This window comes from Rana temporaria, chromosome 13, assembly GCF_905171775.1.
Source record: "Rana temporaria chromosome 13, aRanTem1.1, whole genome shotgun sequence".
In the NCBI taxonomy this organism is placed as follows: Eukaryota; Metazoa; Chordata; class Amphibia; order Anura; family Ranidae; genus Rana; species Rana temporaria.
Window position 1 is genome coordinate 45,549,105 of NC_053501.1, and position 14,592 is coordinate 45,563,696.

At 40.5% G+C, this 14,592-nt stretch overlaps 1 protein-coding gene across 3 annotated transcripts in view; it reads right to left on the reverse strand.

Annotated features, from left to right (window-relative positions):
• Positions 1-2,896: 2,896 nt before the first annotated feature.
• The window catches only part of ZNF106 (zinc finger protein 106), a 93,277-nt gene continuing 81,581 nt past the window's right edge, over positions 2,897-14,592 (reverse strand). For all 3 annotated transcript variants that reach the window (XM_040332886.1, XM_040332888.1, XM_040332887.1), the window contains 6 exons: positions 14,187-14,249; positions 13,763-13,882; positions 12,092-12,163; positions 9,569-9,640; positions 7,333-7,479; positions 2,897-4,078 (listed from right to left, as the gene is read on the reverse strand). In XM_040332886.1, the coding sequence (XP_040188820.1) occupies positions 4,025-4,078; positions 7,333-7,479; positions 9,569-9,640; positions 12,092-12,163; positions 13,763-13,882; positions 14,187-14,249 (528 nt within the window). In that variant the 3' untranslated portion in view covers positions 2,897-4,024. The remainder of the gene's footprint in view (positions 4,079-7,332; positions 7,480-9,568; positions 9,641-12,091; positions 12,164-13,762; positions 13,883-14,186; positions 14,250-14,592) is intronic.

The following is a 14,592-nucleotide window of genomic DNA, read 5'->3' on the forward strand; positions in this document are numbered from 1 at the left end:
GTAAGTTCTCAAGAGATTTTAAAGGCAATGTAAACCATAATCAACAAAAGTATAAATAAAAACAGAAGACTTTACTACAAAATTGTATGTAAAATGCAAACAATCGACTATTAGTCAAAAAATTACATATTTGCTGTTACATGACAAATATACATGATACTCCTATTAGGTGTCATAGCTGGGGAGCTTATGGAAAGCATATCTGGAGTATAACATGTTAATTTAAAAAAAACAAAAAGAAGTATATACTTTTTTTGATTATTATTCACAGTGCCTTTAAAATCCCATGGGAACTTACCGTACATTGTGCATGCATTTTTTGGTTTAGGGATGGTGGCAATTAAAAAACAAATACAAAAAAAACTTGCAATGTTCTTAGATTTACTCTTATACAGGACAGGTAGGTTCTGCAATAATTGCCCTATAAAGTAAGTTACAATGGCACATACCAAAAAAATTGTTTTCCCAGTGCCCGACAACATTCCCTGTGATTTCTTTGGGTATGTACATTGATCCTGGGTCAGGATCTAAAACACTGCTAAATTTAGCTTTGTGGAAACTCACAGGACTGCTGCTGTCAGGTACTGTAAAGCCATTATCTGCAATTTTTGCTGTAATAAGGTTTCAAGACTCCGAAAATAAATGAAAAGACAGCTATGTATCTCATGCACACACAAACAACCCAACAAAAACAAAGTAATCTTTTATTTGCATCACTCACACATAACTGGAAGATGATTTTTGAGTTTTTTCTTTTTGTGGGATTTTTTTTTTCTTCCTTTTCTACTTTGCCAACTCCCCACAACACACATTCAATCACTTGCACACCATAACGTCACACCTACCTAACATCACGGCAGACTTCAAATGGATTTTATGTGAAATAAGATGACTTTTTTTTTCCATACTTATCAGTGGCACTATAAAATATCTTAAAAGAAGATCTGCATAGTAAGTGTATGAGAAATTAACTTAAAACAAACAAATCAAATAAAAAAACCTAAGTGCCACTTTAAATAAAATTTGGGACCAAAGCTTACAACTGAAGCATAATTGGGCCCATTTTGAAGGCTGACTTTTTACAGTTCTGAACACAATTCTTGTGTCTGTGGGATACTAGCATATAACTTTATTGCCTAATAGATGCAGTAACACAATGCCAATACAAATGAACACACAAAAATATGATAGCGATGAGAAGGACATTCAAGTTATTCCCACATACTGTAAAGTCAGTATTGAAATGCCTATTTTTGCTGTAAGAGACCCATATAATCAAACAGCATATCTAGGTAGGACATCACCATAAAGATACTTGTAAGAGTTTAGGTCATGGCAAAGTGTGAAGAGCAATAAAGTGGTGCAACCCATAATAACCAAATCAGATTACTAGATGGATGAAAGCAGATTTCCAAGGTTACTGTGGTTGGTTTAATTAATACCACAAAAGAGTGGTCATTGGGAGAAAAGGAGAACTAACTCCTTTTCTCCCAATGACCACTAAAAGGAGAACTAACTAGTTCTCCTACAGCGAAGGGCCATTATCCTCACCGTGAGACACATCCAGTTACTTTGCATGGTCAAGGATCCATAAATATATATCAGAAGATTTCTAGGTAAACTCCATGCAGATGGCTAGCTGGCAAACCATCTTCGTTCCTGTAACTTCTTGTTCTTATAAAACATCTAACTGGTGCTCCTAAAGAGCAGGGTTGCTCAATGGATGTAGCCAGACCTCCATTGTTTAGGATACAACATTGATCAATACATTATGCCATGAAATAAAGCACTCAAGGGGAAACTATAGTCTTTTTACAAATGTAAATAATCCTATCAATGGGTATTAATGATTTGAAAACCTTATATAATTTGTAATTCTGTACATAAAAGTGCAGACACATTGTTGGTTACATATGTAGACTCTCCTTTCTGATACTACACTATGAAGCCCTGTACACACAGCCTGGAATCCCGTCTGGAAAAAAAAAAAAACGTTGGTTTTCCCGACGGGATTCCTGGCAAGCTTGCCGTGCATACAGACGGCCATTCAAAAGAACCGCCGTTCTTTTGAATGGCAAGAACGCAGTGACGTCATCAACTACAACGAGACGGCGCTCGTCACATTCGATGCCGTCGCCAACATCTTGCTACACCCCACACTAAACTTGTATGCTACCGCGCATGCGTCAAACTCTTATCGAGCACGGTTTCTCGGCAGGAAACACTCTGCTGGGAATCCCGATGGGAAAATAGAAAGCAGGTTCTCCATTTTTCCCGGGCAGTTTTCCTGTCGGGAAAACTGCTAGGGAGCATACACACGGCCGGGATTCCTGGCCAAATGCTCTCCTGGCAGTTTTCCTGACGGGAAAACCGGTCGTGTGTACAAGGCTTGACTGCTTTACTGTCCTCTCAGTCAGTGCAAGTTTATGTGCTAGATTTGTGCCCTTAAAAAAAAAAATATATAATTATAATGTACACTGTATCCATATGTAATATATTGTAGCTTATCAGTCCCTTAAAAGTGGTGGCTACATACATTTTCTTTTAGGCACTTTTTTCCTTCATTTTCACATAAGAAATGCTGAAAACACAACACTTCCTCTTGCTTCGTGACTACACTCACTTCTTCATGGTATTCGTGGAGGAAGCCATGGTTGTCATGCAGTATGGGCTTTCAAACTGCCTACCTTTGTTCATTCCAATTACATGGTGGATTGCGGAGATTAGTAGTTTACAAAAGGAGATATGACATTGTTTCTGCTTGCAGGCAGGCTCACAGGAAGTGACAAGGACACCACATTTCTAGCAAGTTCTACATGTATTTTCTGTACTTGCTGTCAATGTTTTCGCCTGAAAAAAAGAAAAAATTCAAGTAGCCACCACATCTAAGGACTGGTAAATTGCAATAGATCAATTTTTTTTATTTTGGGTTTGGGTACACTTTAACGGTTCCTAAACATTCCCAGGTACACAAATGATCCATAGTAGAATCATTCACAAGTCAAGAAATTACTTTTGGGTAATGTTAAAAAAACGATAGAGCAAAATGTATACTTTGTAAAAAAAAATGACTATAGCTTCCCCTTCTCCGAACAACATTTTCATTGAAATTTCAGGATGCAAAGCCCCAGCCATGCCACTCACATTACCAACAACAGTAAGAGAATATTGAAAAAGAACCAACTGAAAAGGGCAGGCATTGTTTTCCTCCCTCTACAAATTGACTCCATTAGTGGTCTTTCATGGTATTTTAAACCACAACAATGGGAATCTTATATGGAAGTTGACAAACTGTCTGAAATTTTTAACAAGCTTTGTAACATTTTCAAGCCTTTTGACCGATTGACTTCAAATAAATTCTTCAATTAAAAGATACACATTTGTTAGTGTCACATTCGGATAAATCAGGATGATATCAAAATAATATTATTCCACATTAGTGTCCTCAGCTTAACAGAGCCTTGTATTAAAGGTTATCAAGATTAATTTGATGAGGAGTAATTCTAGTGCAACAAAAACACAATTAGTGCCAAAGGGAAGAAAATTATATCTACTTATTGGGTATTTTTTTTTTAAATAATTTAACAATTTCTAGAATCTCTTCTCTAATGAGAAGTGTAAATAAAAATGTAAAAAGGCTCCATTCGTTCTATAAAAATGTAAAATTGTCCATTTAAGATTTGTACATGACACAGAGGCAAATAACACAATAGATTCCTTCATGCTGTGCCCATGAAGGAAAGACTGAGAAATGTAGAAAAATATTAGTTTTTTTTTTTTTGGCAACATAACACTGAAAATTACACCATTTAAAATGAAATACAAGGATGTTGGACATTGGAGTGACAAAGACGACAGATGAAGGAGCCATTTGGGCTGTTGCTTTGTGCGGTCAGTAAGAATAAAATAGAGAGATAAGGCAACTCTGCGCTGGATCTTGCTGGGCATCAGACACCTGGAGTTGCTGAAAATCTCTCTGTGTTGCTTATAAAGAAACATCCCAATATGGGAGGTAATGTGCTTCTTATTTGTTCATTTGGCACTCTTCTGCATGCCGTTCAATGTGTTCTATTGCGCCCTGTGGAAAAAGAAAACAGCATTCTTATACTGTAAACAGACCAGTCCAAAATAATTGAACAAATAACCCAACAGATTTAATTGTCAAAAAAACAGTGAGGACTGCGTTTACAAATCTGTGTATTTTAGTCTTAAAGTGATATTAACCACTAGCCGACCAGCCACCGTCATACGGCGGCAGGTCGGCTCTCCTGGGCGAGAGCCCGTAGCTATACGTCCGCTCTTCGAGCGGCCACTAGGGGGCGCGTGCGCGCGCCCCCGACTCCCGTGCTTGTGTCCGGCGGGCGCGATCGCCGCCGGGCACCCGCGATTGCTCGTTACAGAGCGGGGACCGGGAGCTGTGTGTGTAAACACACAGCTCTCGGTCCTGTCAGCGGGGGAAATGCTGATCTTCTGTTCATACAATGTATGAACCGAGGATCAGTGTTTCCCCTAGTGAGGCCACCCCCCCCCACAGTAAGAACTCACCCAGGGAACATACTTAACCCCTTCCCCGCCCCCTGGTGTTAACCCCTTCACTGCCAGTGGCATTTTTATAGTAATCCAATGCATTTTTATAGCACTGATCGCTAAAAAAATGCCAATGGTCCCAAAAATGTGTCAAAAGTGTCCGAAGTGTCCGCCATAATGTCGCAGTAACGAAAAAAAAACGCTATAACTTTTGCGCAAACCAATCAATAAACGCTTATTGCGATTTTTTTTACGAAAAATATGTAGAAGAATACGTATCGGCCTAAACTAAGGAAAAAAAATGTTTTTTTATATATTTTTGGGGGATATTTATTACAGCAAAAAGTAAAAAATATTTTTTTCAAAATTGTCGCTCTATTTTTGTTTATAGCGCAAAAAATAAAAACCGCAGAGGTGATCAAATACCACTAAAAGAAAGCTCTATTTGTGGGAAAAAAGGACGCCAATTTTGTTTGGGAGCCACGTCGCACGACCGCGCAATTGTCAGTTAAAGCGTCGCAGTCCCGAATCGCAAAAAGTGCTCTGGTCTTTGACCAGCAATATGGTCCGGGGGTTAAGTAGTTAAAGGCTTTCTTTAAAGAAAAAAAAAAAAAGACATGTCATACTCACTTGCGCTGTGTAATGGTTTTGCACATCCCTCGTCGGTGCTCCTGGCCCCTCCCTCCTTCCAAGTGCCCCCAGAGCAAGCGTCTTGCCATTGGGGCACCCAAGCAGGCTTGTTCCTGAGCCACAGCTCTGCGTGTTTGTTCACACACAGAGCCGTTGCTTGGCCCCCACTCCCCTCACTGGCTGTGTTTGACAGCAACGGAAGCCATTGCCTGGCTTTGCTGTTGGAGAAATCAGCTGCATTTGAGCCTTTTCCACTAGCTAGAGGGCGAGCCCCCTTCCACAATGCTGACAGTACACCTCATACAAAAGTAGAGCACAAAAAAATGTTTATGGCACTTCCATAAAGTTATTTAAATTTCTTAATTTTACAAAAAAGTGAAACAAAAAATTACAACTTCAAAAAAAAAAAAACACAATACTGGCTACTTTTTGAAAAGGGGTCATTTGGGGGATATTTGTACTTTCCGGTCTGAAGAAATGTGGAGTGATCAATTTTCCAATACATATATACCATAGTTTGTGAACTCTAACTTTCCTACAGACTAAATAATATACACGGATTTGTTTGTTTTTTTTTCACCAAAGAAATGAAGCAGAATACACGTTGGCCTAAATTTATGAAGAAAGATTATTCATTTGCAAAATGTTAGAACAGAAACTAAGAAAAACAATTTTTCCAAATGTTTTTTTTCTCCCCTATTTAGCAAAAAATTATATGGAAAAAAAAAACACTTAGGCCCTGTACACACGATCAGTCTAAATGGATGAGAACGGACTGAAGTTCAGTTTCATCGGTCCAAACCGACTGTGTGTGGGCCCCATCAGTCAGTTATACTTCGGTCCAGAAATGTAGAACTTGCTTTAAAATTGAACTGATGGACCGGTAACCGATAGGTCAAAACCACCGGTTAGTATGCAAAAGCATCGGTTCAAAACCTGCGCATGCTCAGAATCAAGTCGACGCATGCTTGGAAGCATTGAACTTCGTTTTTTTTCAGCACGTCTTCAGTCCGTTCTCATCCGTTTGGACTGATCGTGTGTACAGGGCTTCAAGGACCCCTTCACGCAGATATTCGTAGGCAGAATGACACGACTGGGCACAAGCACGTACCTGTACATCCTCTTTAAGTGCCCAGCCGTGGGGTCGCAAGCGCGCTGCCGGAGGCGCGCTCGCGACCCAGTCCGAAGCTCCGTGATCGCGCCCCGCGATTGGTCACTGTAGCTGAAGAACGGGGAGAGGTGTGTGTAAACACACCCTCCCTGTTCTTCATTGTGGCAATGTCAGTGATCGTCTGTTCCCTGATATAGGGAAAGACGATCACTGACGTCACACGTCCAGCCCCGCCCCCCTACAGTTAGAAACACATATGAGGTCACACTTAACCCCTACAGTGCCTCCTAGTGGTTAACTCCTAAACTGCAATTGTCATTTTCACAGTAAACAATGCATTTTTATAGAACTTTTCGCTGATTGCCGCCATTAGTAGTAAAAAAAAGAATTATTAATAAAAATGCAATAAAACTATCCCCTAGGTTTGTAAACGCTATCAATTTTGCGCAAACCAATCGATAAACCCTTATTTTTTTTACCAAAAATAGGTAGAAGAATACGTATCGGCCTAAACTTTTTATATATATATATATATATATATATATATATATATATATATATATATATATATATATATATATATATATATATATATATATATATATATATATATATATATATATATATATTTTTGGGGAATATTTATTATAGCAAAAAGTAAAAAATATAGAATTTTTTTCAAAATTGTCGCTCTATTTTTTTTTATAGCGCAAAAAATAAAAAACCGCAGAGGTGATCAAATACCACCAAAAGAAAGCTCTATTTGTGAGGAAAAAAGGACGCCAATTTTGTTTGGGAGCCACGTCGCAGTAACAGTATACACCAGTGATGGCGAACCTTGACACCCCAGATGTTTTGAAGCTACATTTCCCACGATGTTCAAGTACACTGCAGAATGGATGAGCATCATGGGGAAATGTAGTTCCAAAACATCTGGGGTGCCAAGGTTCCCCATCACTGGTATACACCTACTTGTAACCCAATACACACATATGGTTTATTTAAAGCAAACACACTATTATTAAAAATTAGACTATCCAAGCTAAAGCGTTAATGTAAAATACCTGCTTGGATCCTCGCCGAGCTGTGAAGAAACCGTCACAATTCTTCCATCTGCATTTTAAGGTTTGGAAGTTGGGGTTTGTGTGATCGTTCAGCAGGTGTTGCTTCAGATGGTCGACAACACCAAAGACAAGTGAGCATCCATGCCACTGTGCAGAAGTACATAAAACAAGTTCAGTGTTGGCATTGTTTTATATAGTCAATTCTGAATGTACTCTACTACAGAAATGCCACATCACAACTTAACGAGAAGCAATGTGCTTGGGAGGCACTGGATCCAAAGTGGGTTTACATGGCGGGGTGGAGAGGAATATATATGAGGTGGAGTTCAGTATAATAGGTTAGGTTGCTGTCATACATGAAGTGGCATCTGGGAGGTGCTTTTGACAAAAATCCCCCAACAATTTAAAAGAGAAGGAGTGCCACACCATTGATTAAAGCCAGGATATTTTTTTTATTTTCAGTATATGTTAAGTAACCGAAAGGAGTTTATAAGGTTTTACCAGGGGTCAATAAACCAGTGAAAAATGAAGCTGGAGTTGAGACAAGAAGATCGAATGTTTAAAAATTTCAGTAGTAGAATCAACTTGAATCTTTTGCCACCACTTGCTTTCTCATGAATATTCATGCTCTGTGTTCAATATACTGTAAATGGCGCTCCAAATGCAGAACGCAGAGATTTTGTGGGCACCAAATCACACGGTACCGTAGTAGCATGCGGTTTTGCATGACCCCTTTTTAAAAGTAGTGCATCCACTACTTTTTCAGTACTCTGGCGTAATATGCAGCCAGATCTATCCGCGGATCAATCCCAGCGGATAGATCCGGTCGTGTGATAGACGCAGTGTTTGGTCTATCACATGAGCTAGTCTAGGAGGAGGGCGGGGGGGCTTTGTAATGATGGTGGGAGGCTGGAATGGTGAGGGGGGCTTGTAATGATGGTGGGGGGCTGCAATAGTGAGGGGGGGGCTTGTAATGATGGTGGGGGGGCTGCAATGGTGAGGGGGGCTTATAATAATGGTAAGGGGGGCTTGCAATGATGGGGGGAGGCTTGCAATGATGGTGAGGGGGGCTGCAATGAGAGCATGGTAAGGCTGCAATGATGGGCACGGGTTGGGGGACTTTCATTTTTTTTGGCGGGGGGCGGGAGTGAAGGATCCGGCCCTCCAACGGTCTGAGGGACAGTAAACTGGCCCCCTGTTTAAAAAGTTTGAGGACCCCTGCTTTAAGGGCACCTTGGAGCAAAATATATTGAAGTAAAGATTTGGAACTAAATATTCACTCAAGTCATGGGGACAGGCACTTTAATGGAGAATTGCAGCCAAAGCTCATCTGGTTGTAATTCTCCTGCAGTTCATACTGCAGTCCTGTGACCTGTTTTAATCAGACAGTCAGTGGGGCAGAGCACAGGGCCAGTGACTGACAGTTACCAACTCTCTGCTCACAGAGCTCTGAGCAATCAGTGGTGTTTGATCGCTCAGTTCTCCCGCACAGGAGACGACAGGGGATAGATTCAGCATTGCATCAAAGCTGCATCCACTAAGGTATCTATAATTTTTATTTTTTTTAACTCAAACCCATATTTCTCTTTAAAGATTGCAGTAGTCACTTTATGAGACAGTTTTTGCACTTGAGGCTGATATGTATTATTTCATCCTTATGGTTAACACATTTCAAAACTGCACATTTTCATTCATCAATGTATTACTTTTTATGGCGCTGTTGCACATTGTTTATTACCAATTAGCACCTTGATATTTTGCACTATTTGGTGTGGCTAGCCATACACCAGCAATTCAAAACACTTTGTGGCATTTTTCTTGGCATGATTTAATACACAGGTATTTTAATGTGTAAGTATTTTTGGGCTAGCACTGGTCGTCTTCTTTTAATCACATATAGTCGCATGTAGAGGGGATACATGTTTGGAGCAGCAGCTGGGTTTATTTAATTTTTCAGCTGATACTCTTTAGAGTGTGGGTTTCTTTTTACATCATACAGGAACAAGAGACTGCTGCCCAGTACTGTTGATTTTAACAGCAACTCTGTGCCTGCCAATTTTGTTTTTAGTGTAAAGGTGTAAAAAATGATCACAAATAAATCCACAGGTGAGCGATACAAGAAATTCTAATATCCTAAAGAAGCTTTTTTGAGCAACGTGTACTGTACAGAATTATGGGCAAATAAATCAGCTGCAGAAAAGAATGATCTCAGGAATGTTTAATCCAATGTTCTTACCCAGCAACGATAATTTTGCATAAGGTTCAGACGCACAGCTTTGACACTACCATCATAACAGCCAGTGTAGATCTACAAGACATGGAGCAAACATATTTATGCACACTTATATTTCAGAATATTAATAGAAGATCTAATCATCATCACATAGGAGAAAAAGTAGGCAATGAGGTTGAAAGCCACTTCCAAGTAAATGTGACATATTTAGGAAGAAGTTAAAGCAGGGTTTGACAAATTTGCATGGAATCTAGGAGCCAGCTAAAAAAGTTATGAGCCAGAAAACGTGCCCCGTCCCGCCGAGCTTGCGCGCAGAAGCGAACACATACGTGAGCAGCGCCCACATATGTAAACGGTATTCAAACCACACATGTGAGGTATCGCCACATTTGGTAGAGCGAGAGCAATAATTCCAGCCCTAGGCCTCCTCTGTAACTCAAAACATGCAACCTGTAGAATTTTTTAAACGTCGCCTATGGAGATTTTAAAGGGTAAAAGTTTGTCACCATTCCACGAGCGGACGCAATTTTGAAGCGTGACATGTTGGGTATCAATTTACTTGGCATAAAATTATCTTTCACAATATAAAAAAAAATTGGGCTAACTTTACTGTTGTCTTATTTAATTAAAACATGTATTTTTCCCCCCCAAAAAAAGTGCGCTTGTACGATCGCTGCGCAAATGCGGTGTGACAGAAAGTATTGCAACGACCGCCATTTTATTCTCTAGGGTGTTAAAATAAAAAATATATATAATGTTTGGGGGCTCCAATGAGAGGGAAGGATATGGCAGTGAAACCACTGGGGAAGCTCCATTAGAATTGTTGGATTGCTGGTTTACTTGTCATGCCAACGGCCACCACAAGATGGCGCCAGATCACAGAAGGAAGCTTAGGCCTGCAGAAGGCCGCGGCCTCAATTACCGGCCAGCGGGGGGAGGTGGGGGCGCACGGAGACACAGGATGGGGTATCCCGTGTCTCCGTGCGCCCCCACCTCCCCCGCCGCGCGATCACGTCGGGGCGCCCCGGACGATAATTGAGGCCGTGGCTTTGCGGCCTTTTGCAGGCCTAAGCTTCCCCGGGCGCCAGGTCGCTAATTTTAGTCGCAATTGCGTCCGGGCACCCGGATTTTGTCGAGCCCAGTGTTAAAGCAATACATATGAACCAGGAATCCCCATTTTATGACAAGTTTGCTAGAAGTATAGTGTACAGCAGTATTCAGAGTCAATACCGTATATACTCGAGTATAAGCAAAGTTTTTCAGCACATATTTTGGTGCTGAAAACGCCCCCCTCGACTTATACTCGAGTCACCTTTCTGCGTCTGATCTCCTAGATTTTGGGGACCCGGTGGCCGGTCATAGGTCCCCTGGTCCCCAAACTTGGCACATATGTAGCCCCACTCTTTGTTGTTCCGGGGACCTGCGGCCAGGGAGCACTGATTTTTCAAAGCCGGGCACCCCTTCCATAGACTCCCATGTTAGTCATTTCTCCGGTGACTTTGGGGACCCGATACCGGCCGGTCGTAGCCCCATTTCTCCTCTACAAGTGTGCAAAGGTTGTTGTCTGGGGGACCTACGGCTGGGGAGCACCGATTTTTCAAAGCTGGCACTCCTTCCATAGACTCCCATGTTAAACATCAGTCTAGTCATGGACACAATGAGGCATGGGCACAGTGAGGCACACAGATGGACACCCTAAGCTTATACTCGAGTCAATAAGTTTTCCCAGTTTTTTGTGATAAAATTAGGTGCCTCGGCTTATAGTTGGGTCGGCTTATACTCGAGTATATACGGTAAGTCAACAAGGATTAAGTCAGATGGGTTAAAATCATTCAGCACCACATAACATCTTTGTACATCAAATTCCTCGCAAACCAATATTTTACTGTGATTATAAGGCTTCATGCACATGGATTTCTGAAGGCTATAATGTAAAAAGCTTGTGCTTTCCTACACCTGGGGAAATACACTGCATGTGCATGCAAACACTGACGCAGAAGTCATCAGCGTTTACATGAGAGGCCGGATGCAACAATTTCACTTGTATGGGCAGCAGTACACCACACATGCGCTCCCTGGGTGCAGGAAAGTGCCAGGGATTTTACGCTATATACTCTGCAGCCTCTAGACATCTGTGTGCAGGAGGCCTAAAGCCATTTGGGCCAAGCATAACAGCACAGGAAGTAAAGTGGTGTTGGTACAAAAAGGAGGGGCTTAAAAAACGCTTTTAAAAACACCACAAAAATATCCATACATTTAAAAATACTGCATTATGTATTATTGCACTGATGAACCTGTGATATTAACAGAAATTTCAAAACCTGGCCATTACTGCTGTTATATATTAAATATTCTTTTGTCCAAAATAAAAGTAAACACGTGCAACTTTTTTGTATACCAAGGGTTATAGAATAAAAAAAAAAAAAAAGTTTAGACCGATCTTGTGAAATGTTGTCTGGTCGCTTTAGTTGCTTTCACTGATCTTGTGAAATAACCAAACAAGATGCAGAACTATATACAACTTACCATGCTTTTGTAAATTGACATGCACATGATCATGTCTGAATATCCTGCGTAAACTTGTAACCGGTCATGTGACTAACAAAAAGAGAAAAAAAAATTACTTGTGTTAAATATAAGATTTTGAACTGAACAATATTTGGCTCTATAATGTGCACATGAAATCCAGCAGTAAATTTAACATAAAATAGGTGACACATAAAATCAAAAAAAGAACAATTGTTATTCATCTACAGCATGGGTGTCGAACTCAATTTCCCGAAAGAGTCCTGTGCATTTTCAGAGCACTGCGGTGCGAGTCAGATGCAAAGTCCAAGCTCAATGCCTTCTATGGGAACGCTTCTGCGCACGTCATCAGATTTGAAATCGAATCGAGAGAAGAAAAAACAAAACATACCTTAGAACAAAACGTGTGTCAGGCAAAGTATGGCGATGATGTCGTCACGCCCGAGTGGAGCATTGGCGGTGCGATCTGAAATGCTCTTATTGTCCTCCATTTGTAAATGATTTTACTTGGTTTTAGAATAAATCGATTTTTACAGTAATTCACTCTGGGATTTATCTTTTCCTTAGTATGTACCCCATTGATGGTGAGAGTGGATCTAGTTAATAATTAGGAGATCATCTTGTGGCAAACTACCTCTATGAGAGTGATCTGAGGCACTGGATTGAGAGGCTAATGAGATTGAAGCCATCCATAATTTAAACACAGTTTTAGACCTCTTTAATGTAAGGTCTAACCATCTGGTAAGTGGCCTATTTTTCTCACATGGTGGCTGGTGCACTTTGGATTTATCAAGAATGTTTCTTCATTGTGGAGGTTTAATCAGTTAACACTTGGACTTTATTTATTAGTTTATTGATTTAACCTTTTTATGTGACAGAGCAATGCTTATCTTTTAGGATGAGGGTTTTTTTGTCATCTTCATACAAAGCTTTGTTTCACAAAAAGAAATGTAACACATGGCTAAGGATTCCCAGAATATTGGTTTACTGATAACACAGGCCAGCAGATTCTTTATGCTTTGAGGTATGATTGATTTGCCTGAACTCCAAGAATATGCTTTTTAAATTAGGGATAAGTTGCTGTGTCCAGGACCACCATCAGGGGGGTACAGGCATTACACCTGTATAGGACCCGGCCTTTAGAAACTTGCGTCAGGGACACCAACCCCCCCCCCCCCCCCGGGTTTTATTTAAATTTTTCATCTGGAACTCGCGGCAGGAGATAGAAGAGATGACACTTTAGTTACACAACCGCCGCCAACTTACCTTGCGGCAGGAGAGAGAATGGCGCACCCCCCCCCCCCGTTCTCTGCTGCAGGGGGGCCCTGCCTAAAGCTGTGTAAGGGGCCCCAAAATGTGTAATAGCTGCCCTGGCTGTTGTGTGTATATTTTGGCTCAGGTTGTGGGTTTTTGTATCAATAAGTAATCCAAGAGCCAGGAAAATGTGAAAATGGACAAAAAGCTCCATTTGCAGGCTCAAAATGAGACTGCAAAATATAATAAGCAATATTTCATTTTTATTATGCCAAAAAAAAAAAATATATTTTAGTCATGAACGTAATAAACAAAGCAGTTGTATACAAAAACACTGTACATTATTTTTTGGTTATGAAGTTTTGATTATACAAGTCATTGCTTTTGCAGTCTGAGTCAAAGCAAGCAATATCTTACCTGCAGTTCATAGACACGAACAAATTTATCCAAGCAAGCCGTCACCATAACCTGCCCCAAGATGTTAACTACTGTAACAGCATGATTGTGACCTTTGTAAATGCGTACCAGCTCCCCAGTCTACAAGAAAAACAAAATGATGATTAAGTAAACAGCTACTTCAGATAAAAAAAAAAAGCCAAACATCGTCATGTGCAAAGAAATGGGACAGTTAGATGTCGCCAAGGGAATCAGCGTGCATCCACCCCTCAGACTGCGCCAATTCCACAGCTATGTTCAACACACAAACTATACATGAAAAGGCAGTCTACAAGTGCAAATGCAGAAACAGGAGGTTTATTTAAGAAGACTCTTACAGCATTGAGAACAGCTTGACAGCAACATCTCATGCATGGAAAACATAAAAATGACTTGCCATACTTACATGGATGTTGTGGGCATGGACAGACTGGTCACTTGATCCACTGAACACCAGATCATTGACAACCTGTAAGAAATCATATGAAGCTTATGTAGTGCCAGTCAAGAAATACGGGTTCAAAGCGAAACAGTTTCTGGACTGTGCAGGGGAAAAATACAAAGACGGGGATAGAAAGAGATATTGCAAAATAAGCAAAGTGAAATCTGTTGAGACAAGTATGCCACCAACAACAGCTTATATTATTTAGGAGGTCAAAACTATGGTGGACCAGCATGGGATGTGATCAACCTGAAGACTGCCATTGTCAACCTCCTTCTGAAAATACTAGCTGCCTTACTGAAAAAACTGATCTTCCGATTTCAATATATTCTCAGCCATAGATCTAGAAAAAGACAGAAGTCACTCAAAA